At 40.8% G+C, this 27,173-nt stretch overlaps 1 protein-coding gene across 1 annotated transcript in view; it reads right to left on the reverse strand.

Annotated features, from left to right (window-relative positions):
- Positions 1-27,173, reverse strand: part of tanc1b (tetratricopeptide repeat, ankyrin repeat and coiled-coil containing 1b) — a 201,748-nt gene that overhangs the window by 104,199 nt on the left and 70,376 nt on the right. Inside the window, 1 exon segment of the mRNA XM_034186667.1 lies at positions 5,776-5,880. Coding sequence (XP_034042558.1) covers positions 5,776-5,880 — 105 coding nt within the window.

Here is a 27,173-nt window from a genome sequence, read left to right on the forward strand (position 1 = left end):
AATCAGGTTTCAAACATATCTGAGAATAGGAAAAGGGAAAAAAGGAAATAAAAATCACTTGGTATGAAAGAAAAGCAGTAGATGTCCAACTATTGTAGCTCTGAATATTATGAAACACAGCTTTCAGAGAATTCATAAAGGTGCTCAATACATCCTTGTGAAATGTGACCCGCTTACATATCCATGCTAATGAATCCCGAGTTCCTCTCATGTGCCATACTAGTTGCCTGAATATATAATACTTATGCAAGAGCAAATCTTTTATGTTGAAATTCTTAAATCAACATCCATCCATTTTTCATACCCGCTTGTTCCAATTAAGGACCCCGGAGAGGCTGGAGCCTATCCCAGCAGTCATAGGGTGTGAGGAGGGGTACACCCTGGACAGGACGCCCAGTCTGTCGCAGTGCCACATGTAGACAGTAGGGATGCACCGATCCACAATTTTTCACTTCTAATCAGACCCTGATACCTGACTTTGGATATCTGCTGATACGATACTTTCCAGATCCGATACTCTGTTTGCTTTAATATTATTATTATTGTTGTTGATTTTATATAAGGATTTTCTTAAAAAGAGACCTGAAAGTTGAGCTACAATTTGCCAGAAAGCCTAGATTTGATGTTATGGTGAAAGAATTAAGTACTTTTATTTTTTATAGACTTTTATAACCTTATTTTTATAGACTTAAAGAGAAAAGGCAGCACTCTCTCCCTGCCTGTCTCCCTCTCTGTCTCTCCCTGCCTGTCTCCCTTTCGCTCCCCCTCTGTCTGTCTCTCTTTCTCTCTCTCACTCGCTTTCTCTCTCCCTCCATATCGCTCTCTTTTTCTTCCTCTCTCGCTGTTTAAGTGCTGTAAAACTTCGAACTTTTGGTAAACACAAAGCCTTTCAACTGTAAAATAAATATCATCATCGTTGCTCACGATTTTAATGGATTAAAGGATTTTAATGGAGACTTTTTCCCTTTCAGAGGACAGAATCTCTGTTCGCTGTCCTCCTCGGCTGCATACAGAGCTGGTGTTTTACAGCTTCAGAAAAGTGAAGTGGCTAACTTTTCAGCACATATTTTCAGCAACAATTAAGGTAATTTTTCGGAAAATCCGTGCTCCATGAACAGACAATTTGAAGCCGAGAGCTGAGCAGAATTTTGCCGCTAACCGCAGCTAGAACACTGTGGAAGAGAGCTCTCTCAAACAGCCCGGCTTCAGAAAAATCCCTCCTCCTCCCACTCGGCAGTGAACAAGCAAAGACCAAACAACAGCAGTCGAGAGGATTCACAGCGGCTCTTCTCCAGTATCGGAGAAAATACGTGAATTACGTCAGTATCGGAACCCGATACTGATCCAGGATCGGATCGGTCCCATCCCTAATAGACGGACAAACACATTCACACCCGAACCCACACAAACATGGGGAGAACAGGCAAACTCCACACAGAAAGGCCCCTGCTGGGAAGTAATCCAACAACCTTCTTGCTGTGAGGGAATAGTACTAACCATTAAGCCACCGTGCTGCCAGTATCATATGATGTATCAAATAAACAACAAAATTCCAATTATCTCCACTTGCCAATGTAGCCCACAAGTATTTGTGTCCATGCACATCCCCGTATGGTGTACTACCATTGGTTGATGTTTTATTGAAATCGGCCAAAGGGTTTAGGAATAGGTGCACTGACAACTGGGAAATGGAGTGCATTTATATAGTGGCTTTCCAACTATCCAACTGATGCAGATGCTGAAAGTACTTCACAATAATATGTCGCATTCACCCCCCAGACACACGTACACACATGGGTGCAAATTGCAGATTAAGGACTTTAGTGATTTTTCTGTCCGACAGGGTATCGAACTGAAGATCATCTAGTCACAAGCATGCAGCTCTAACCACTCAACTCAATGGGTTTAGGAGGAGTTGCACTTACAAGTCTTCTGTACCAATGGACAGATGCACAGGGTGATTCCTATATACACCCCAATTTTAGATTGCGGGGGTATAAAACTCTGACATCAGTGTAGTGTGCGTGACCTGATTAGACTGGAAATAGAAGGTTTTGTGGTATGCGCTCCATGGTGATGCATTGTGTGCTTGTATTCAAAATCCACTGCCAGCTGTGCATGGGGTCTTATTCTGCTATCACAATTAGCCATCATTATGTTGGTTTTTACACAGCACCTAATTGTACATGATTTGACTCCATTAGTGAAATTAAGTTGGCTTATTCCTCATGGTGGTGTAATTTCTCAGCAGTAGACATCTTTTACGTGCTAACCTTGACTGTGGAAGAAGGAAGTAGTTACTCATCACTAAGTTGCTGACATTCACTGATTAACTATCCATGACAGCAATGAATACCGCAAAAGACTCACTGTGTGTTGTTAAAATAGAATAAAATAGTTTTTTTTGCAATTCTGTGAGACATTGGGAGATGAGTCAGCATTTGGAAACATGTAAAAAAATAAAAATCACATCTAAAGCTACAAAGCAGAGCCAAAAATTCCCAATATGTCAAACTCAACTCAGGGGGAAATTATTTTTGGTGTTGTTCTAAATAGGAACCATTACACAAGTCCTAAATTAAACTGGCTACTGACCAAGAAATTGCAATGTCATTTTTCATTTGGTGTCAGCGGACAAGATCTGCCACTGTTCTCTCTCACATCTAGACTGCATTATAAGAATAACACAACGTCAAGTTAAATTTACATTGTGTTTTAGGTTGGTTTTCCTTTTGTTGGTTTCAGGGGTTGAGTATCTGTTCTTGGCATTCCAGCGGGTGGATGGCAAAACGCCACATATTCTGAGGTAGCAAAACAATTTTCTGGAAATTAAGATGGTAGCTCTGTGTAAATGTACATAATAATGTTGGCCCAGCTTTACCACAAGAGTGTTTTGAGCCTATTATGAAATTGGAGAAGAGGTAGAGTTAACCACTCAGGGAAAAAACAACCACAACAAAGGCCTTTTAACCCATTAAGACCAGATGCAGCATGTGCGTTTTTCTAGCTTTAAGATTGGGTGTGGCGTGTTGGTGCTTCACCCTTTAGGCTAAGATAAGAAGTGAGCAAGTTCAAAAATGCGTAAGTGATGAAACGCATCATAAATTGCTCGTCTCACTCAGGTTGTCAGTCACTGTGTGAAGTCAACCTTTAAAAGTTGCCCCAAGAATGCCAACAACTAAAAAGAAACTACAGTTCCCATAATCCATTTCATTACAGCCTGCATTCGTCATATGCATATGTCATTGTGGTGTGACGAGGCGGCATCAATTCAAAGGCTCCTTGTAATGCAGCATCCATACAAGGAAAACAGGTGTGTCCTTTGCAGCCAAAACAATTAAGTGTCATATGACACCCCCCCCAAAAGACAAAATGGATGGCAAATTTTAAAAATAAAGAAAAAGGAGAATTTCACACTCCAGGGGTTTTTCTAACACCCCCTTGCAGAAATGCAGATTTTTAAAAAGCCTTATTTCTAGCATACAGGCATTGTTGTTCCGGTCCTTCAAGAAGCCTCAGAATGCCCCATTTTGACCTCAAATTTTGAAAACCCCGCCTTCCGCACCATCCCCCCAAGATAGTCGCTCCGCTCCCTTGCATCTGGTGTTGCCCCCTTGCTAAATTTTCCGATAAAAACCCCTGCACTCCATATGTACAATCATAAATAAGTAAGGTTTATGAGCAAAAAATAAATAAGTATTTAAAAATTATTACTATTTTATGTGTTCCATCCATTACACTGGCTTGTTGCATGCAGCTGTCAAGGTTGTTAGGTGAAAAGGGGAAGGCTAATGGTGCAATTGCAAAATTCTCCATAGGCTAGACAGTCTGATTTCACAACAGTTGGTTCAGCCTCAGATGTCTCTGAAAACCTGGGCCTCATGTACAAAGACGCGTCGATTTCCTACTGAAACATGGCGTACGTTAAAACCCAGAAACTGGCATAAGCACAAGAAATTCACATATATCAAAGTGTGCATACGCATGGATCCAAGCACGTTCCTTTTATACATTCAAATCAACATGGAATTAAACGCACATGCATAAGTATCAAACACCTCCCTGTACACGCCTGCATCTGAATATGCCAATTTATTTAAATAGTTTGGTTGTGGGGCAGCATGTTGGCTTAATGGTTAGCACTGTTGCCTGACAGCAACAAGGTCATGGGTTCGATTCCCACCAGTGGCCTTTCTGTGTGGAGTTTGCATGTTCTCCCCGTGTTTGCGTGGGTTTGCTCTGGGTGCTCCGGTTTGGTCCTCCGTCTAAAGACATGCAAGTTAGGTGGATGTGACATTTTAAATTGTGTGTAGGTGTGAGTGTGTTTGTGTATGTGTGGCCCTGCAACACCCTGTCCAGGGTGTACCCTGCCTCACACTCTCTGGCCCCTGGATAGGCTCCAGCCCCCCGTGACCCTTAATTGGAGTAAGTGGTTGAAGGTGAGTGAGTTTGTTTGTGTTATTTGCTGGTACCATAAGTGAGGAGTGTAGTGTGTTTGATGAGTTCCACCACTGTCTCTGTGTTGTTGTGTGTAAAAATTAAAGCACTTGTAGAGGCAGCATGCAAAAGCAACAAAAGTTGTGGCTCGGTTGCCATTCTCCCATGCAGCTCACCACAATGTAAAACAAAAATGCTGTAAATGCTGAGGCTCAGAGCAGCGTAGACACAACGAAGTAAAAGAAATATTAGGTGCATGGCAGCTGACAGTGTTTTGGTTTAGTTTAGTTTATTAGTTTATTTAAGGGACAATGTACAGCATCATTAAGCTCAATGAGACAGATGAGTTGCACCAGATTTTAGCTAAATAGCTAATTTCCAACCACAGTCCCTGGGTACATGTGTGTGACATTCACAACATTACACACGCGTTTATTGACAAATACTGAACACAGGGTGTTTTTTCCATGGTCGACTTTGGGAAGTGCGACTTGCGCATTGGCTTCATTTTGCAGCACTGGACATTGCTGCTTAGTATTTACACTTGATGAACCGTCCCAGAGCAATAATTCTCTATGTAGTTCTATTTCCAGTCAAGAAATCCCAGCCAGGTTTCACACAGTTCAGGCTGGGATTAATTTAGCCAACAAACACTGTCAGCTGTGATGATAACATTTAGACGGTGTCCACAATGTGTCGGCAGCCCCCTCTGAAGTGAAGCACAGCTCTGTGCCAGTTGAACGCCAGACACACCCTCTTGCCTCGGTATGTAACAGTCAACAGTGACAGAACCATGCAGGGATACCGCCGTCTGTGTATGTGAGCGCGATATACAGTTATTACAGCTCCACTTCAGCCTGCGGGAGGAATTCTAGCTCCGAAGAGTGCACTGAGAGGAACGTTCGTAACACAAGAAAAAAAATTTAACAACATGGATGGTGTTGTGGAACACAGAGAAATGCTGAAAAGAGGACAGCGTTGCTTTGAAAAATCCTCAGTTCATTCCCATCAAACAAACTTCAAGGTTTGGTCAGACAAATAGATCTAACAGTGGAAAAACCCAAACCACTTTCATATAAATCGCATGTTTATAGAAACCACATACATATTGAAACGGAGCTTGTATGTGTTGATTTACATAGAAAACTCAGGCAGGGGCTGAAGTTAACCCTTAAATCACAGACTTTTCCCGATCCCATCCACAAAACAGTAACATTCTTTCATGCACACCCAGCTATGGAGACAGATCACAGCGTGAGGCAAAAGTTGCACATTGAAATGACAGCATTGTATCACCGATGAACACATTTGCATAAATAACTGAAGAGCAAAACTCACCATTGTGAGTGGAGTCCTTGTTTTCGGCCACCTTCCTCAGCGCTGAAACGATGGCATCAGAAGGAACACGAGGACTCTCCACATATTTCGGTTTCCTGGTGGGACCTGCCGACACGAAGAGCAGATACAGGCGAAATGAGAGAGAGTGAGAGAGAAACTGCAAAAAGAGGATGAAAGAGAGAGAGCATGCAGGGTTAACATGTTCCGGATGGGACGAGAGATGAGAGGCGCTGGTGTCTTAGTTGGACAGGCTTGGCTGCACTCCGTAGCTCACATAAATTCACACACAGATACGCATCCACGCACACACGCACTGTTTCAGGCAGCTCCCCGCACTGATAGCAGCACTGTTCCGTCTGACAAACCAAAATGTTGTCTACTTGGCTCTAGGCACCCAGTAAAAAACATTGGTAGCCAACCCTGGGAATGTAAACTACAGCAGAAAACCACAGCAATTAGGCTCTTAGCAAACTTTTAAAATGTGCGCTCAAACACTATTTGCACTATTATAGATTTGAAAAACAGTAAGGCAGATCAAGAGTTTGTGCAGCCCCGTGAAACTATGCCCTCCTGTTGCTGAGAGCTCACGTGTGTGAAACGAAGGTCCTGCTGCACATGAATCTGGGACAGGGGTGGAACTCATCAGCCGTCTCCGCTGAGGAGTCAAGGTTAATTGGCTGTTCCGTTTCCTCTGCTCACACTGTGACAAGATTAGAAAATCCCAAAGCTCCGAGCAAAATACTTACTCACTATGTCCACTTTTACAACTAACCACTGACATACTCGTCTCATTGAACACAAAGCCCCATTTGGAAAATTACTGTTTGTGAATTCTTGTCTGGTTCTTGTCATGCTGGATTAACAACAAAACAGTAAGCAACACATTGTGAATTCGCTTTAATAACTACTTCTTTGAGTACTTGTAGTAGGACAGCACTGGCTATACCGTAATCAGCCCACAACAGAGGGCTCACAGTTTGATTAGAATAAATGATATTAGATTTTATTAGATAGAACTTTAATGATCCCTTGGGAAGACTCCCTCAGGGAAATTGAGGTTCCAGCAGCATTGTAGAGCAGCACACAGGGTAAGAAGCACACAGAGTATTGAAAGTGAAAAAGAAAAACAGTTTGCAATATAAATATAAATACATAATATAAATACCAGACATACTGATCGATACTGGTTTACTGGCTACTACTTTTCCTCTCCTTCCCATCCTCTGTCGTCCTGTTACTCCTCCTCGCCCTGAGTGAGGAGTTGTACAGTCTGATGGCCTGAGGGACAAAGGAGTTTTTCAGTCTGTTGGTCCTGCACTTGAGAAGGAGCAGTCTGTGGCTGAAGAGGCGCCTCTGGTTTCTAATGACAGTGTGCGATACACACTCCAAATATGTTTAAATGGAAACAAAGAACAATCTGACAGGGAATGACTGTGGAAGAATGGGATTCTCTGAAATAATAGTATAATTGTTTCGACCTGGGGTGTAAATGTATGCTTTCGAGTGTGTAGGTGTAGTTGTTACCTCTACCAAGGAGGTAACCTCTCTGTCATTTGTCTCTTAGCAGAATAACTCAAAAGTAATGGACAGATTTTTATAAAATTTGGTGTGTAGACAGATAATGTTCTGGGAAATAAATCATTCAATTTTGGTGATCTGGAATATATTCTGGAAGTTGTCCATAAGAATGATTTGTACACGAGGTCTGCGATTTGAAAATTTTTTTATCAAACAAAGCAGCAGTCTGAGCCATTCCTAAACAATGAAAAAAAAAATCGACGAGAGGGTGGGCCACTCCTCACTCAAAGACTGCCCACAGGCGAATGACGTAACCGACAGGCGTGAAAAAACTCTCGCATGCCCACGAGGGTTCAAGCATGTCTGATGTAATCACACGTGATTCAAATCCATATAGTTTTTGAAAAAATAATAAGGTCCGTTACTTTTCTCACAGACCTCGTATAGCAACATTTAACTCAAAACGCTGCAAGAGGACGTTGATGAAATTTGATAAGCAGACAGATAATCTGCAACACATTTTTTTTAATCCAGAAGAGGTTTTAAGGTTTAGGTTAAGAGGTTTTTGGGGGAGGTCTAATGGTTAAGGTGTTGGGCTTGAGACCAGAAGATCCTCAAATCCCAGCCTGACTGGAAAATCACTAAGGGCCCTTGGGCAAGGTCTTTAATCCCCTAGTTGCTCCCGGTGTGTAGTGAGTGTGGCAGCACCCTGACATCGGGGTGAATGTGAGGCATTATTTGTAAAGCGCTTTCAGCATCTGATGCAGATAAAAAAGCACAATATAAATGCCGTCCATTTACCATTTATTTAAGCTTTCAGGAACATTTAATTAAAAAAAATGTATAAATAAACAAAATAACATTTAGTGAGAAGATGAATAATGTCGTAGGAAATCATTTATGCAATTTTTTAGTCAGTCTGGAACATATTCTGGATATGGGATACAGAAAAATGTTAGTGATATAGCAACTTTTATCTCAAAAAGTAATGAATGGATCTTAATGAAATTTCATGAGCGTATAGATAAATTCTTTGGTAATGAGGCTTGATGATTGACGCTAAATGTAAGTAAAAGTGGGTATTTTAGTGTTGTGGAATATGTGGCCTTGACAGAGGCATGTGTTCTCTGAGTGCCTTTTATTTTTGTATGTAATGGGGGAAACATAGATACTGCTCGTGATGGGTACCGACACCCAGTATTGAATGAGCATCAGGGTTAAATTATTAAAGCCCATCGTACCAATAGGGTCTATTGTCAGTACTGGCAAATTTAAAAAATACATTTCCTACTTATTACTGGTACACAAGTTATCTTGCAGATATTATCTCAGCAGGTCCATTTCTGATTAAGACATTCATCTTTGATGCATTTGTTCTAGCTCTATTTATTATTACAATGACAAAGTGTATAAGATCCAATCACATTATAATAAACGGCTAACACAACAAAGTGCAAGCACTTAGTTCCATTGTGGTCCTTAATTTTATTTCGAAAGAATTTACCTAAATGTTCATGAATGCATTTCGGTATTCCAAATCGAGTAGGGTCATCTCTCACTCTTGGAGTATATATGCAAGACGTGTGGTACCTCTCTCACTCATATGCACGTACACAGAGACCTACGACCGAGACGAACATCAGACACACAGAGATGCTCTTACGCACAAATTTCGATCTCAAAGAGAAGAAAATGCTCTCAGTGAGGTGCAACTCCACACCAGTTAGTCACAATGAACCCAAGTGGGAATTACAGTTGTACAACGGAAACAGAACAGGTGTCACGTGATGTTTTCAGTTTTAAGACTGCCGGCAGGTTAGTACCACAACAAAGTTCGGCCAATAACACAATTCACATTCTTGTCTTAATTATTATGACACAAGTAGCTACTAACTGCAACGCAGTGATGGTGTCCACGGGTGACAGTTTAAACTGGAGTCAGTTGGTAACACACATGAACCCACGCTTAAGCGAAACGTCCTCACGTCAAGCAAGTTTCTCTACTATGGAAACCACCTGGACAACTGACAGCCTTCACAGGAACACTAACCGCTAATTATCAAAGCTAATGTTTTCATTAACAGATTAGCTTTTCAGATAACTTTGAAAACCATCAGTGGACCAATTAGCTTCCGATAAATTTAGGTCCAATAATTTTTAGGCCGCTAATATATTTTTGTGGGCATAGTGAATAAAGCTTAACAGTTAAAAACATTTGTGAAGTCTGGATTCAAAGATTTTAGTGCCTGCCTGCCTGCTACATGTTTTGTAGAAGACAAACATCTATGAGAAGTACAGCTCTAGCCTTCAAGCCGATGTGTGGCATGAACATGTGCCATGAACACTGTCATGGCAGTGTTCATGGCAGTATGAACATTCGGTAAAAGTGATGAATCCACTTAAACAGAATTTTCAGTTTTCAAATTGCTTTTTTCTTTACAAATGAGAAAATGACATACTTACAAATACAGATTTATTTATAAAAGCCACCACACATTTCAGTAAGTTGTGTGTGCAGTCAATCACTCATGCCAGGAAACTAATTTACCCGTAATGCACTGCGACATGTTTCTAAACGCTAAAACCTTCAAAATTAGTGCATTACTTTAAAACTAAAACATATAGCTGATATTTTCACTTTATAAAACGACATACATGACATTAATTTAAACAACTTATCTGGAATTAGTTTGTTTACAATTTTAACCATGAGTCAAAACTGTATGCCTGTGAATAACAGGCGATATGCTGGCAAGTCTGTATGGTGTGAAGAGAAATTATCTATTTCCTCTCTTTCTTCCTTTCGCTGTGGTCACCAGGTCTCTCTTGCTGTGAGAAGGCTGATCTGACACAGAAGTGCTTTCTCGTTGTTGTGTCAGTAGCTGCTAGTTTACTGAAGTCAATATTGGAAGTTATTGGTTTAGGTTTTTTCTGTAACTTCCGCAAATTTTTTTTTAGGGGTTTATCGATTTAGCTTTATAAAAGTTAACTTTTCAGTTAGCAGATTAACTGTTATCGAAACTAACCTTTTTGTTAGCTGTGTCCACCACTGGTTAAGAATTCTGAAAAGTACTGTCACATAATATACTCACACCAATCGTAGCGTCCACTGAAAGACAGCAACGTTACACAAATCATCACCATTTTTTGTCACAAAATTTCATGTCATGAGGCATCACTGCACTTCTAGCTGCTGCTGTTTACAAAAACTGGAAGATAATTGTTTAGTCACAGCAGTAAATTCTGCAAATACGCTCGACCGGTCTACTTAAAAACAAACAAATATATCAGAGAATTAAAGCAAAGAGGAAAAAATTACCCAACACAAATTATGTTAAAACAGGAAGTGAATACTGACTTCAGGATCGTAAAACCTAAAGCAAACAAACAGCACGCCTGTCCATGCACCAGTCCTCCATTCCACCCCAGCCATGACCTCCTGTAACCCAACTCTCCTCCGCCCACCAGAATCCTGCTATCAGATGACTGCATGTGTAACCCCAGTCACAACATAAAGATTAGATAGAGGAGCGATAATTTCCTAACCACATCCAAAGAAAGCTACCCCCTCCCTGTCTTTAAGAACCCCCCCCACACACACACAAAAACACACACAGCTGAATCAGATGGATCAATTTCTTGACTACAGCTGAGATTTTGACCAGAGATACGAACAGAGGAGGTGTGGAGGATGAAGGGAAATGATCTGGAACTGTCACTGAAACAAAGCAAGCGAGAGTGAATGTCAGCCTGACGCACAGTGCCATCTATGGATACACACCCTGAAATGCATACTGAGCAACGATCATCTGACACTCAGCAGGAGTTCCGATCCTTTGCACAGGATGACTGCATTTATGCTTTTTTACAGAGTGATAATCTGCTGCCTGTGAATACACATCATCACACAAATCAGGTCAAAGACCTCAAAATAAAAGACTAATTCCCAAAACAGTCGTCCATCACAGGTGCTGCAAATAGCAGCACGAGTGGGTGCCAGATGCAGCGATCTGCTAAAAAAAAACAACAAAAAAATGCACCACTATCATCTCAGGATTGGACTTCTATCAATCAAAGACACGCAGGGTGTTACAGTCTGATCTTGAACCTCTTATGTGTCTACACGGACGGGACTGAAGTCTACGGGGAATGAGCCAGGAAAGGATCCACAAAAGATGGCCAAGTCAGCCTGTTATTTGGCAGGAGCAGACAAATATAGTCTGTACTGAAACCCTCACATCGCTTGTGCGCGACAGAATTCAGGTGAGTATTTTGGATTAGGAGCACATACAGTGCAGCAGATAACAGCATATTTACAGAGGAATTCTTCAAATGGTGATACAAGCACCAAATTTGGTAAAAGTACACCTTAAATATACTCTTAAAAAAAAACAGACAGGCCACTTGAATTTTCAATAGGCGGCCACGTAGGGTCAATTGAAGAATTACATAGAGGTCAAAATATAAAAATGCTCCAGTCATATTGAAAATTAGACCACATTATTTGTCTGATTGTAAAGATTCCAAAAAGGTATAGTTTGGACTACCTATGACTGAATTCTATGGAGTTATGGCGTAAAAACAACAAGAATGGTGACAACGTTCAGTTTCAGTTTGTACAGGGGTCAAAAGTTAGAGTTGCTCAAATTTTTTTTCAAAGGTGATACATATTATTGGTTGAGTTAATAGGGTTTCAAAAAGGAATAGTTTGCACCATGTATCATGCTTAGTTATCAGGTCACATGTCATAGAAGTCAATGGACGTCAACATTATTTGACCTTTACTTTAGAGACCAGACATTCAGCACAGTCAAAACTATTCCATTTATTAATCCAAGTAGCTCAATCAACAATCTGCACCATTATTTACTAAAATTGGAGGAACTTTAACTCCTGTAAAAACTGAAATTGACCTTTGTCACCATTCTTCAGGTTTTTACCCCATAACATTCAGTCATAGACAGTCCAAACTGTACCTTTTTGGAATCTTTATGATCAGACAAATAATGTGGTATAGTTTTCAATATGATTGGAACATTTTTATATTTTAACCCCTGTGTAATTCTTGTGTCTGTCACAGCCAGGTGGTATGTGGGCAGCCTTTTGTCCTATTCCAGTTACTGGGGTCCCAAACACTGAGGTACCTGCACACTGGATCAAGATAAAGGAGGCACCACGTGGACATAGTGTCATTGATGAGGTTCCCCCATAATATAAGTAATATGCTTCATCTGAGCCTCCCTGAGGAACCGTTCATTTGAAACCCAGTCATTCCAGCAGTACCCAAGGTAAGATGTAGCACCAAAGACGTTCTTGTGACAACCACTAATTTAGGTCATGCAGCAGAACTGGAAGCACTACACCTCAGAAGATTTGGACCATGATTTCCCTGCAAGGATAGTAGCATCAAAGTCATAACTCCATAAACTCTTCCCAGATGTGTCTGGATGTCTCTGCCAAAGTAAAAGAATCTCTTAACAATATGACCTTTTCATCAGATAAAGTTCAGATAACTGAATACAGGACATGAATGAAAACCTGGATTTTATCTTTTATTCAGGACAATCGTAAAACCAGACAGCTCGACTCCTCACTCACCTTGACAAGTGCTGCAAAAAAGGCATCCACTGATTCAACAAAGATCACAGCATCATCCACAAATTCAAAGTCAGTGAATCTTTCTTCAACAACAATGAAGTTCAAGTCGATGGACTCCATGACCTCACCCAACATCTAGTCCACACAACCTGTAACAGAGTAAGACCTAGAACATATCCCTGATGAATGCCAAAATTCACAGGGAAGACATCAGAGACTCTAATTAATTAATGGAACTTCAAAATTGAATCCTTAGGAAGCCACAACAGTCTGTGGTCACAAATTCAAATGACAGAACAGGAGGTTCTGCAGGAGTCTTCAGCGCATTTCTAATAGGACAAGATGAATCTCGTTAGCGACACTACAACTATTAAGTGCCATGTGATGCTCTGGAAGCTGAAACCAGGATCCAGCAACTTGAAGCCCCCAACTTTGTGAAAACTGAAGAAGCACTGAACACCCATGAAGACAGGAGGGTCACCTCAGGGGCAATTGTAATTGTCAGCCATGGAATGACGCTGCAATTTAAAAGTCACTCTCACTAAGATAATACTCAAATACAGGGTATAGCTATAGGATATATATTTTACAGATAAAACACCCAAAGAATTGCCTAATACACCCATTGAGAGGGTTGTCATCTGATACAATCAGAAGGAGTCAGTCCACCATAGCAACTGTCACTTCCTCAGTATGTCAAACACTGTTGTGACCAAACCAAAGGTAGGTATATCCACCCTGTAAGATCTGGCAACTCTCAAGACTGTGGTTCTCAGACAGTGCAGCCACTGCAGAGTTTTACAAGGTCCCTTGATAGCAGTGGAAGACTGTAATCCTAAAGATTGTTCCACTTTTCTACCTGCATGTCCACCTCAAAGTTTGGTACTACTACTATGCAGCGGACAACCTATTCGCACTGCACTGCAGAGATAGCAGCCTTGGCGCTCCAGTTTCTTCTTTTGAAGGAAATTGCGATGCAAACCACTTTCCCCACTCCCTTTGTAACTCTCATCTGCTTCACACTACAAAGGGAACACCAACCCTGCTCCTGGACATCACCTGCCCTGCATATGTTTTCCACCTCTCCCTGATCCACTCACTGCAGATTCTAAGTTAAGTGTACTTGGCCAATCAAGACTTAGAAAACACCAGATCTGGCTAATCAGCTGTGGTTGCAGAAGCTACATATGGAAAACATGGAAGGCAGGTGAACTCCAGGAGCAGAATTAGTGACCCCATAAGCCATAGGTGTCAAACTGATTCCAGAAAGGGCCAAGATGGTGCAGGGTTTCTTTGTAACCACCAACTCCAGCAGGTGATTTCACTGATGAACATCACTTTGAGCAGATGGGAAGAGTTTGTCAGTGAAATCACCTGGTGGAGTTGGTGGTTACAAAGAAAACCTGCACCCTCTTGGCCCTTTCTGGAATCAGTTTGACACCTATGCCATAAGCCATGGTATGGTGGTTCTCCAAGCCTGAACAGGGCTTACTCTGCTCCTTTGTAGCACTTGCCATCCTTTGATGGAAGGGAGCAACCACCAACCGACATGAAGGAGACTGTAGACTCTTATCTGTAGACTGGAGGACCACCTACACTCCTGGATGCAATGCAACATCGTGCCCAAGATGGCACCTCACTCACTCATTCTAAGTTATTGGTGGACATTAGCTACTAACTGCAAGTAGAAACACTGACTATATCAAGGAAAATAAAAGCAAGGTAAGAGAGGAGAGAATGAGTTAAGTAAGCAAAACCGAGAGAGGACTTTCTTTAAGGTGAAGGAGTGAGGCGAGCTGTGACTGCTGAATTTTCATAACTCATTGATATTCACTGCCACACGCAGGAATCCATGACCAGTGAGTTATCAGTCAGCAGGCGTGCACACATGCACACAATAAGTGTTCTAAAATCTATGACGGATATTTATGATGTCCAGTCGATGCTGGTCAAAGGAAGGATTGTTCACGCTTAGGAAGTGATCAAGGAGATTTCCCAGCATTCTTCACCCTGGACTCTGGCTTCTTCACATTTCAACTTTTCAGTGAGACAGTGTGCCTTCTTTGTGCAGCAAAGCATTCCCATAAAAGCCTTCTTTATGTTCCAAAATGTCATTCTTCACGTCAAAAAGGAAAAATAATATAGTCAGGCATAAAAGATGGATAAGATCCGTATTCTAACTGTTACATTGCATATATACGAGTCTTCTTGAACGTCTAAATTGCTGTATTTATTATTTGCTATACTGGCTTTAAATATGTGTTGTGCTTGAAAACAGAAGTGTGTGGTTTGTTGGTCTGGCTCATTTGGGAATTCTAATAAAAGAATCAGTTCCTACTCATACACTGACATGACATTATTAATAGACACTAATGCAATTTATAAAGTCCACCCCCATAAGATTTTACAGTGTAGCTGAATTTTGTACCAGCCTGAGCAAAGGAATATACATTTCCTACAGGCAGCATTTTAAAAGAAGATATTTCGTTTCCTGTAACCATTTACACAAAGAATGCAACATCACTATATTTTATCTGGGTCCTCCTCCATTCTCAGAAAGCCGTGATTTAAGAGAAACTGACAGTTTTCTTCAGTGTTGGTGTCTGCAGCAGCCGGTGAGTATTTGCTGCAGATGAAAGAGAGAATTGTATGTGATAAGGTGCTAAAGCAGGAGTGTCACAAAGTGCAGTGAAGTGGAGAACTGGATGGAACTTTTCACCTGTTGCCCATCAGAGAAATCTTTCAAAGGGTCTGCGCGGCTTCACAAGGTCTTTTACAGCTCACTTCTGGTGAAAAGCATCAATGGACCCCCAGGGCTCTGTGGGTTCTGCTAATACCTCAGAGGTGACTTCAGGTGAGCTGACATCAAAGGGACAGGAGCTATCTGAGAAGAGAGGTTCTACTCTTTTGACCGATACGTATGTAAAGTCATCTTTATTCACCTGGCAAATGGTTAAGAATGCAATGTAGTACTATATGTCACATGACACAAGGAGGACACAGTCTTATCCTTTAAATTATGGAAGTAAATTTGGGAGGATACAAAATTGATTGTTATTGATTATTAAAGTTTTATCACCTTTTTGTGTCATGTTGTGAATCCATCATTAACCCCTCCTCTAACAAATAAGCAACATAGACCCTGCACTGACCACAACCTTTAAATATGAAGTTCAAAAATATTACAATTCTAGTCCATTCACTTGTGTTTTAGTATGTTTCTACACAAGAGGAGGGGCAAATCAACTTGAACGTTTCAAAGCATTTGTTGTGACATTTTGACAGCATCCTTTGGATACAGACTCTAGAACAATATTCCATACAGGTTTTGGAGCTTTACACAACAGAGTTTTGAGAGAGCCATCTTTAATATGCAAGAGACAAAGCACTTTAACACCATCGCAAGCCACATGTGGAATCTATTGTTTAATTCCCATATCGTTTTCCCGTTGTGTTGTGTATTACATCCCGAATTTGTCCACCTAGTGGGCGTTATTTGGCATCAGTGGGTGCTAGCTTGTGAGCTGAGCGGAGCAGAGCAATGAACACACAAGGTACCCAGTGTTCATGAGACAGACAAGCTACAGGAGAATGTCAATCACAGCTGATCATAGTTTTCGACAATTTATCCAGCATTCATTAACATTCCAGCATGTGGCAGGCACACCTTTTGGATATTCTGTAGACAAAACAAATATGTTCACTGCCAAAAAGGGGTGTCTAAAAATAAGATAAAAACACTAAGTCTGAGGGAAATTATCTTGCTGCATAGACAGATGATTTCAATTGACAAGAAGTCGTGAATTAAGATTGTTAAATCTAGAAATAAGCATGTCGAACACTTAAAATAAGAATATGGTCACCTGGATGACCATAAGAAGGCTTCTGAGACATTTCTAAATCCTCTGACAGAGAAATTACATCACAACAGCAAACGCTGCTCTCTGTCTTAGTATCTGCACACCTGCTAGGCTGATCAAGAATCAGCCTGAATAATAATGAAGAATCAGCACTGAAAAATACAAATAGGAAAAAAATAAATAATAAAAAGCACCAAACTGAGTAAACATTTCAAAGTATAAAAGAAAACAACCCGCCAGACAAACACTCATCCATATGGTTTGTTGTATTTATAGTATACTAATTACAGTTAAACGCCTCTCCCGAAATAGCCATCAATTCACTTTTGCTGTTTTATGATCCCTTGGCATGGAGACATCTGGCTACTGAATAAATGAATGCATAAGTGCTGAACATAAAGGGGGGAAAAGTCCACTATATGAACATCTGCATTCATTCTTCCCCAACTGCCTGCCCCTACCAAACGCTGTCATCTATGATCATATAAACTGCCAATGCCACTAACACCCAACTATTGGTTTTGTGGGTTTGTATTGAGGTGGACTTGTTGCTTATGTAACAACAGCTTTAAAGGGGTTTGTCTTTTCAAACATGTAATACACTGTTTTGTAGTGCAACCGAGAGCACAACTAATGCTCATGATCCCATAATGGCACAGTGATCCATTATGACCAGAGGAGGTCACTATGGAGATACTCAGAAGAATCACAGAAGCTGCATTGGAAGACTAAATGTATGAATTCTAACTGCTGGAAAAAGATCTCCTGTGTCATCAACCCATTTCAGATTGAGGAGTTTTAGATACCTCTCCATTTTGACCTGCCTTTACACTGGACCATGATAAACCCACACAGGCAACATTCTTGTTGTAAATGCACCCCTCCGGGCCCTTTGAGGATCTGTAAACTATTAAGACTATAAAGCCTAGGTGCTGTTCAACACATGTCAGAGTGCAGTGTTTCATGGTTAAGCTCTGGGCTTAGCTGATCAAAGCTGGCTCAGTCAACACCACCAAGACTTTGCAGCTCAGGCATCCGCTACACTCCTAATTAACTCAATGTTTCTCCGTTGTCCCTTGTGAAGTTTTCATGAAAAGAACCGACATTAAGTTGAGGGCTTCCAAACTGCTATACATTATCCAGTGTGTCGGGAAATGAAGGCAAGCCACCAAATGCTTTGTGAATCGTGAAACCGCTTCCTCTTTAAGACATCAGCGCAGGCTGGATAAGATGGAGAACAAATGGGCAGATAAAACAAATGCATGGGTAAGTAGTTTGTAAATAAAGGCAGTTTACAGAAGAGTTATGTGAAGGTGTCGCAGACCGAATGGTCTGCCCCTAAAAATCGGTCCACCTTTTGCATCTGCGCATGCGTCATTTCGAACCACAGCAGCACGTCTGAGACGGAGTCCCTTTACCCAAAGCAATCAAATGGATTCATGCGATTATTAATCATCAGATGATAAAGGTAAAATCTCTGAAATCTTTCTAAAGTCAAGCAAGTTAAGCAGAAGTGAGGCCGTTTTAAGCAAAAACGAGGCGAAATTCTGGATGCTTTGAAATGTCTGACACGCAGTGAACACATCAGCTAGCAGCTCATTTAGCTGCAGCGCTCTGATCGCTTCCGCCGCTTTTTATGATGAAATATTGCTAAATGTATGTGGAAATGATTGTTGTACTAAAGCTTCAGGTATCTGTCACTGAGATAGATGATGACTGGTGTGCAGTGTGAAGCAGAAGCGAGGTGTTAATCCATGAACCGCGTCATCGGGGGGACCATTCGGTCGGCGACAAGTGCATACTTAACTATAATGGCTGACACCTACTGGTTTCACAACAACTTTAAAAAAAACATGTTTGAGGATAGTAATGTAGAGTTAAAATATTATTTAAAAAGTACGGTTTTGGGGAAAGTAGAACTTTCAGGGCATAAAGATTCCTGTTCTTTTGCTGTTCATTGTGGATGTCCCAATAACAGAACTTTGTCTTTTGTATTTTCTACTTTTAATTCATTATGTAGCTGTGATTGGTCAAAAAACATTTTTGTAGTAGTGGTTGAGTCAATAAACAGGTTCGCTGGGTGCATTCAGCCATTGTAGGCAACATGTTGGTAGCATGCTAACACTATCAATTACAAACCATGACTTTGGGGTCAAAGTTTCCAACCTCACCAGTGGAAGTCTGCAGATTTCTAGTTTAACTTATGCCAGCAGGACAAGTACTACTGTCACACTGCCCACTTGCAATTTTGTCACTGCCAAGTACAGCAAAAGAAAAATGCCTCAATTCAACAACTGTAAGATTTCTTATTTGCAGCCACGACAAAAGCACTCCATGACCAGCAGGAAATCTGATTAAAACTTGCACTACAGTGCACACACAGACATGCTGACAAGTTGATCGTTTCATTTTCTTACCTTACATCATTTAAAGTATACCAGAAGTGTTTGGTGCTTTAAGAGCAACATGGATCCTAACACTCCTGTAGGCTGTGCTCCAGGTAACAATGGAGCTCAAAAGTACCAACTGAATCACTGCATCATTTCAAAATTTACATTCACAGCACAATTTTTAAATACAGTTATAATAGTTCATTGTGGTAAAGCCTGTATAAGTAACTGTTAAAGGTTTGCTTTTACTCCCACTCTGCCACGTTTGTGTTGCTTCTGTCCAATGAAGAGGAGAAATTTGTACGTAATCAATTGATGCAAAAGTTTTCTGACATGCACATCAAAAAACATGCAACTATTTCTGAATGGCAGTCAGGACAGCCTCAATGTGCAGCAACACAGCAGATAGAAGAAGTCAGTCCTGTATATGTAGGCCCTAAGGTCCATTGGTGCAGATGCTTATCCCTGGATTCTGTAGCGTGAAGTAGATGAGAGTCTACAACTCCACCTAGAAGAGGCGCTAGTCTGACGCAATTTACTTCCTCAGCTACTCGTTTGTTTACAGCCGGGTGGAGTGAGACCATGCAGGCAAGGGGTTTTGTCAAAGAACACATGCAGGAAGCGTGACCAGAAATTAAACCCAGGTCTACATATTGGTACCCCAATTCCTCATTCCTCTGAGCTACCCATACATTTATTTTTAATTACCACCACAGCTTTCAAGGAAACCAGGTATCTGTTCATAACTGACTTCAGACAACTTTACTGATCCCAAAAAAGGGCAATTACGTTTACACTTTTGTTGCACAGCTGAATAAGCTAATCAGAGCGGGGAGAGATAGCAAATGTGAGGGTTAGGTTAGTTTATCGCCCAAGACTAATCATACCTGTATCGCACGTCATCCAACCAAGGTCTGAACAGCACTGTCAATTTAGCATAGACAAGTCTACGACAGTCTGTTCTTGCAGGAAGTTTTGCATTTCACAAAGTTACCACAATTTGGGGCTAGACACCACCACACACCAACCCAGGAGACCGGCACCGTTATGAAGCGTCAAAGTAAGAAAGTTATAAATTGTTTGGAGTCATGGTTTCGCCTTGATACAACTCCTGTATGAGGGAGATTAAACAAATACATATCCACAGCGATGAGTAAATCTTAACTTGAGCTTGACATCTGTCTTTTTACATTTCTGGAAAAATGGGGGAGAGAAAATGCAGCATTATTGCTATTGTTGTTTCTGTCGCAGATCTGGCAGAATGTGTTTATTGCCTGGAGGTGTGAAGTCTCCCCCCCGTGTACTTTCACAGGTACCTGTGAGGACAGAGGAGAGCCAACACGCCGTCCCCCAACCTTATCTCACTTGCTGTCCTGTATAACGTCCTATCTTGTCAGTCTAATTTTTCTCCTTTTCCATGCCTCAGAGCACACCAAGTGTTTTCTCCATCCCCAAGAGCCTTTTTAACCTTCACAAATGCAGCCTCCACTCCCTTTGGCTCTTACGGCATCCCTACACTCATTTCAGTAAATGTACACTTCATGGATTTAAACAATATTCCGAAATCTACTGCAGCATCTCAAAAGAACTGTGATTAGAGTTGTTTTAATCTGTGTAGATGCTCAGATGCCATTAAACTACTGAAGCTTAAAAACTCATTTGGATTACAGAGAGTACTGCACTGGATGGCAGCACGGTGGCACAAATATTCAGTACGCTTGCTTCCTAAACAGAAGGTCACTGGCTCAAGCCCATTCATTGTATATGGAGTTGCAACAAGCAGTTCAAGGATATTGACCCTGAGCAAAATTAGATAAGCCAAAGGAAATCAGCTCATGTAGAATGTTGCATTTAGTCATCTTCTTAATTATGTAAACTATGACTAAACTGATAAGTAACTGGGTATATCTCATAGTTATCATATACATTTGATCAGTACAATATGGGATACTAATCAACCTAAACTACTTCTTATCATCTCATCCTTAAGCAAAAGAAGCGATCAAAGCTGTAGCCACTCTATAAAAAACCTAAACAGCCAACAGATGAGTCCCAGATGTGAGTGGGGGCCACGGCAACCACTTAAAGGACTTTGCTCCTCTTTGACAAATCTTCGGAATACAAACATTCTGACTGACACAAGTCCAGATAAAAAGGTGTCTTCTGCTTTGAAGACTGTGTAACTCACAGCTGCTGACCAGCTAGTTCTCAACAGGGTGAAGAAAAAGAGCCAGGGAGGACAGACAATTACATTCAGTGTAAACATGCGGCCATTACCGGCCAGCAAAGTGTATACACACAGCGCAGTTGTAAGAACTACTATTTCAACATTGGGTGATTAAATAAAAAGATGGAGTGACAAAAACAAATCAGAAGAATCTGTGCGAGCTTGCAGTCCATTATAAGGACTGAGAATGGTCCAGCTATCATTACTGCATCAAAACAAAAAAGGAAAAAAAGAAAGAAAACATAAAAACTCCAGTGTGGATGAATGTGAAAACTGCTCAATAGTAGTATTGACAAAAGAGAACTTTTCTGGAAAAAAGGATGTAACCATGTTCAGACACAGAACTAACATATGCTGCAGTAATATAAACAAACTTTCTGTTGCTCCTAAAGTCCATGGCATACTCTTTTTTAGATGGTGGTTGGATGACCCCTATTAAGCGAGTTCAGATAAACGCCATTTTCAATCACCTTCATTCAGTGATGACATGAAACAGCCTGCCCACACAGAAAAGGTCACATTACAAACCACTAACAGACATGTTCAACATTTCTCATCCTTGTGATCTATTTTTCATTTATAGAAAAACAGATGCTTTTAAATAATGGCCCTTCCACCTGATCCCACCACACAGCTAACAGACAAACCTGGCATAGTTGTTAAAGGATTTAAGAAGAACATTTACCAATGTTCTCGTGTGCACACAAGAACTTTGGTGTTGAAAGGTAGTACAACTGCAAATCATAACAAGATGGCACAGTATGGAAAACAGAAACTGAATAAATAAAAAAATAAAACCAAATCCTGCAGTGACTCTTACATTTAATTTGACTTCTATTTCATTGCAGACAGTGTGAACCCAGGATATTTCATGTTTTGAGTGGTCAACAGTTTCATTTGTTATTATACTGTACATCCAATCCTGCAATTCAGGTCTAGGCCTAGAATTGAGGTATATCAATGTTTATACGCCTCCCGGCCCATACTCTGAATTCTTAGACGAATTTGGTGCGTTCTTCATTTCTAACTTGTCAACCAGTGCAGATAACATTTTGATTATTGGTGATTTTAACCCTCTGGGGCCGACGCCATCATATGATGGCTAAGACCAAGCTTTACTAAATTATAAATAACTTTTTAATGATATGAGATAGAAACTTACTCTTTTTTTTTTGCTGAAAAGTTAACTCCGCGGACTTTCGAGCCAGCCATCGGCGATCTTTGTACTCCTCATAGAAGCTGTGTGATGACGTGCGCAATGTAAGAGTCCAATCGGAATTGGTTCACTGTCATGTTTTTCCAAAATCCAATCGTTTTCAGGCGTGATATGTTACTAGTTGGCCCCTTTGAATAGCCCCCTGGGTGCTCCAATGAGTACATACTATTAGTACATACTTAGTGTGCCCTGCGCCATTACGCATAGCGATCAGTGAAAGCAGGAGCACACAGAGAGCCTCTGATGACAATCTCACATGCTCAAACAAAGAGTGTGTAACTATCAGGATTGCTCCACTAGTTTGCATGTGAATGTTACTGGATAACTGTTGCTTTCTCTGCATAAAGCACTGTTTACCATTATCAATGGACAACAAAACGCACAGTCCATTTTGTATATATTGTTCAAAATGTGCATTTGTGTTTATTGTTTGAACCTTTTTGTTGTAGAGTCTTTCACATAGGACCTCAAATTACCTTTATAAAGTGTCAAAACAGTTTATTATAGTTTGCTGTGTGTTGTGAATCAATGTGTGTGGAAAATTATTTTCCTTGCCTATTTTTGATTGTAAACCTTTATTACACTTATAAAACACAACAAAAACATATATACTGAAAGCACAGATTGTCCTGAAAAAAGAGACATAAAACTTGATTGTGGGATGCAGGGAGAGCTGTTAACAGCAATAATAAAACATTTATGCCAGGCAAGTGAACTGTCAAAAAATGCCTTCGGACCACAGAGGGTTAACATTCATGTAAATAAGCCCTCTGATACCCTCTGTAAATCATTTATGGAAATTGTAGATGCATTAGGATTTCACCATTGCATTTGGGATTTGACACATACTAGTGGAAATACCCTCGATCTGGTTTTTGCACGGGATATTGTTACGAATATTGACATCATGCCTCTTGCATCGGTGGTCTCCGACCACTCGCTTATTAGGTTTACATTTTCACTGCCATGCTTAGCGGAACAACCTTGTTCATTACAGCGGTGACGCATTAACCCTTCAACTGTGACGGAACTCGAGGCTAGACTGCCTGATATCTTAGCCTCAAGTTTGGAGAATGGCCAGTCAGTAGATAGTCTTGCGAATAGTTTGAATTCAGTTCTCAAAATTACACTTTATGATGGCGCCACCTCTATTAAAACCATGCCTTCTCAAAGTGCAGTCGCCTTGGTTCACTGGCCACTTATGTGACCTCAGGCAGAAGGGTAGAGCTTTAGAACGGAAATGGCGTAGCTCCAAATTTGAAGTATTCCACTTTGCGTGGCATGATGCTATTTTAGACTCTAAGCATGCACTACTGACTACAAAGAGGGCCTATTACTCTGATTTGATTAATAAAAACAAGAATAACACAAAATTCTTGTTTGACACGGTGGCAATACTTATTCATGGGCAGCCACCTATAAGTCACTCTCCCTTTTCAGCACAGGATTTCCTGGATTACTTTGAGAAGAAAATTGATATTAGGTTAACCATATCCCAATATGCATCGGCTCAGCCACTGCACCCTGCTACTGAGGTGAGTACTATTGCTGGGGTGTTACCTTGTTTTACAGAATTTGATGGTGTTTCGCTAGGTGTGCTGACGAAACTTGCAATGTCTACAAAGAGCACAACCTGCTTATATGAGTCCATACCAACAAAATTGCTTAAGGATCTGTGGCCTATTCTTGGGTTGACTGTTAATCTCTCACTAACCTCTGGATCTGTTCCTAAATGTTTCATATCAGCAGTGATTAAACCGTTAGTTAAGATACCTAATCTTCATCCTAGTGTATTGAAAAATTATATACCGATATCAAATCTATCATTTTGCTCTAAAATTCTGGAAAAAGTGGTTTTATGGCCACTCGTGAACCACCTTACTGAGAATAATCTTTTATCTTTTTGAGTCACTGCAGTCTGCTTTTAGAAAATATCATTCCACATAGACAGCTCTTACCAAAGTGATGAATGACCTTCTGCTTGCAATGGACTCAGACACCACTACGGTTTTGGTGTGCTTTTGAATCTTAGTGCTATGTTTGATACCGTGGATCATCATGTTTTACTTGATAGGCTGGAGCATTACTTTGGGATTACTGGTAGTGCCCTTGTGTGGTTGATGTCATACCTGTCTAGTCATTCTCATTGTGTTTTATACAATAACACTACCTCTAACCTTAGTGACATGAAATTTGGGGTTCCGCAGGGATCCGTCTTGGGCCCCCTGCTTTTCTCCCTTTATATAGTATCCCTTGGGCATATATTGTGGCGTTTTGGGATTGCCTTTCATTGCTATGCTGATGATACTCAATTGTACATGCCGATAACTGCTGGTAATCTCATTTCTATAAAAACACTACAGGATTGCCTTGCATCACTGAGAGGCTGGATGTCTAGTAACTTCCTACTTTTAAACTCTGATAAAACTGAAATGATGGTTCTTGGTCCAGCAAAATATCTGCATCAATTTGACGGGTAAGGTGAGGAACCTTGGGGTGATTTTCAATCTTGTGTTGTCCTTTAGCCTCCATATCAGGGATATTATGAGAAGTACCTTTTTCCATCTGCGAAATATAGCAAGGATTTGTTCCATCCTGTCTATGGCTGATGCTGAGGCCCTGATCCATGGTTTTGTTTCTTCCAGACTGGATTATTCTGATGTCCTACTTTCAGGGTTATTGCAGTCTAGCATTAGGGGTCTTCAATTGGATCACAATGCTGCTGCCAGACTTCTGACACGAAGCAGAAAGTTTGACCATATTACACCTATTCTGGTATCTCTTCATTGGCAACCTGTCTCTGTGAGATCAGATTTAAAGGTTCTGCTATTGGCCTATAAAATTGTTCATGGACTGGCACCGGCCTATCTGGCTGATTTAGTTAAACCCTATCTACCGACCCGGGCTTTGCGTTCACAGGATACAGGACTGCTCTGTGCTCCAAGGTTTTGGCAAAGGTTTTGTGGAATGGTCTCCCGGCCTCAATAAGACATTCAGATTCTGTGGAGACTTTTAAGAACAGACTAAAGACACATCTTTTTAGTCAGTCCTATGGTTAGAATGTTGTGTTGGCATCTTTTTAATTCTTTTAATTTTTTTTTTTTTTTTACTCTTTATTGTGCTTTTTGAACTTTTACTTGTGCTTTTGATCTTTTAATTTTATTTTACATTGTCCTTGATCTGTTTAGTGTGAGGCGCCTTGAGGCGACGCTGTCGCAAAGTGGCACATTATAAATTGAATAAATTGAAACTAAAATTGAAATTTTGCCCTCCGTTCCTTTTCAAGAAAATGGTCTGTGAACCTATTCCCCAAGAAGGAATCTTTTCCAGGGACCTGACCAGTGTCCTCTCAGTGGCCAGCAGAGCTAGGCTGCTTAGACGGCCTTGGCCCATTGTGTTGCCGTGTAAATCTTAAGCCTTTTTAAACAGGAGAAGCGCCTTTCTACACCCGTAGATGTAGCTCCAATTGTTGGCACTAAAAATAACAGTTTGTACAGCTGAGACATTGCACTGTCCAACTCCATGTCTTTTAGAAAAACCAAGAAATCACACAGCTTTCCCATGTTACCTTGTAAGTCCTGATTTGAATACAGGACTTGAAGTTCAGACCTCTGTTTCCCTGAATCAAAGCATAGGCCATAACGTTTCAGGAAACACCTCTGGAAACACTTCTCTGGTGTTCCCAAACTTCCCTGGATTGACTAATTCTAAAAGCAAAGTTTCCAAATTTGAAAAACACACAGGAATCTGCTCCATAAGATTACCAAGGAGCAAGGAGATTATCAAGGCCATGTACAAATTTCTGTAGCGCTCCTGGGGATCCTGGAATTGGGAGAGACTGTGCTTTCTCATGGGCTCATCTTGTGGGTTGGATGCGAGACCTGCTGCTTTGGCATAAAAGATTGGAAAGCCACCTCTGACCTCTTCTCTTTGACAAAAGCAAGAAGAGACTCAGTTCTTTTAGTGCAGTAGAGAACATCCATGACCCTCTGCTGGCTGATATCAAAGACCACATCAGTCTCTGAGAAGATCTGTTAATATGTGTATAATATGAACACAAAATCCTGCAGTTTCATTACAAAACTTTGGCAAAATCCAATGTGTCATCATCCATTGTCTTATCTGCAAAGATGTTGTAGAAAGTCTGCAGGAGGCTGTCATAGTTGTTTGCCACAGTGCTCACTGTCCGTGATGTCAAATTCCATAGACTACGAGTGTTTCTGGGCAACCTTGAACAGCCTGCAGACTCAAGAAAAGATGACCACTTTGTGGATTTGGAGAGAAATGTGACAAACCCAGAGAGTGATGCAAAAAATATTATACACTTAGACAACCGTTTAGCCCCCAGTGACAGCACCAGATTACGTCTGTGTGCACAGCAATGCACAAACATTGCACTGGGGGCAATTGCCTCCACTTTGGCCTGTAGACCATTGAGGGCTGAAGCCATGACAGCACCCCCATCGTATGTCTGTGCCACAAGTTTATCCCTAAAATTGTAGCTCTGGATGTTTTCATTTAATACTTCAAAAACAGACTGAGCACCTTGACCCTCAGAAACATAAAAAAAATAAATAAAATAAAGTGCT

The sequence above is a fragment of the Thalassophryne amazonica genome, chromosome 14, assembly GCF_902500255.1.
Source record: "Thalassophryne amazonica chromosome 14, fThaAma1.1, whole genome shotgun sequence".
Classification (NCBI taxonomy): Eukaryota; Metazoa; Chordata; class Actinopteri; order Batrachoidiformes; family Batrachoididae; genus Thalassophryne; species Thalassophryne amazonica.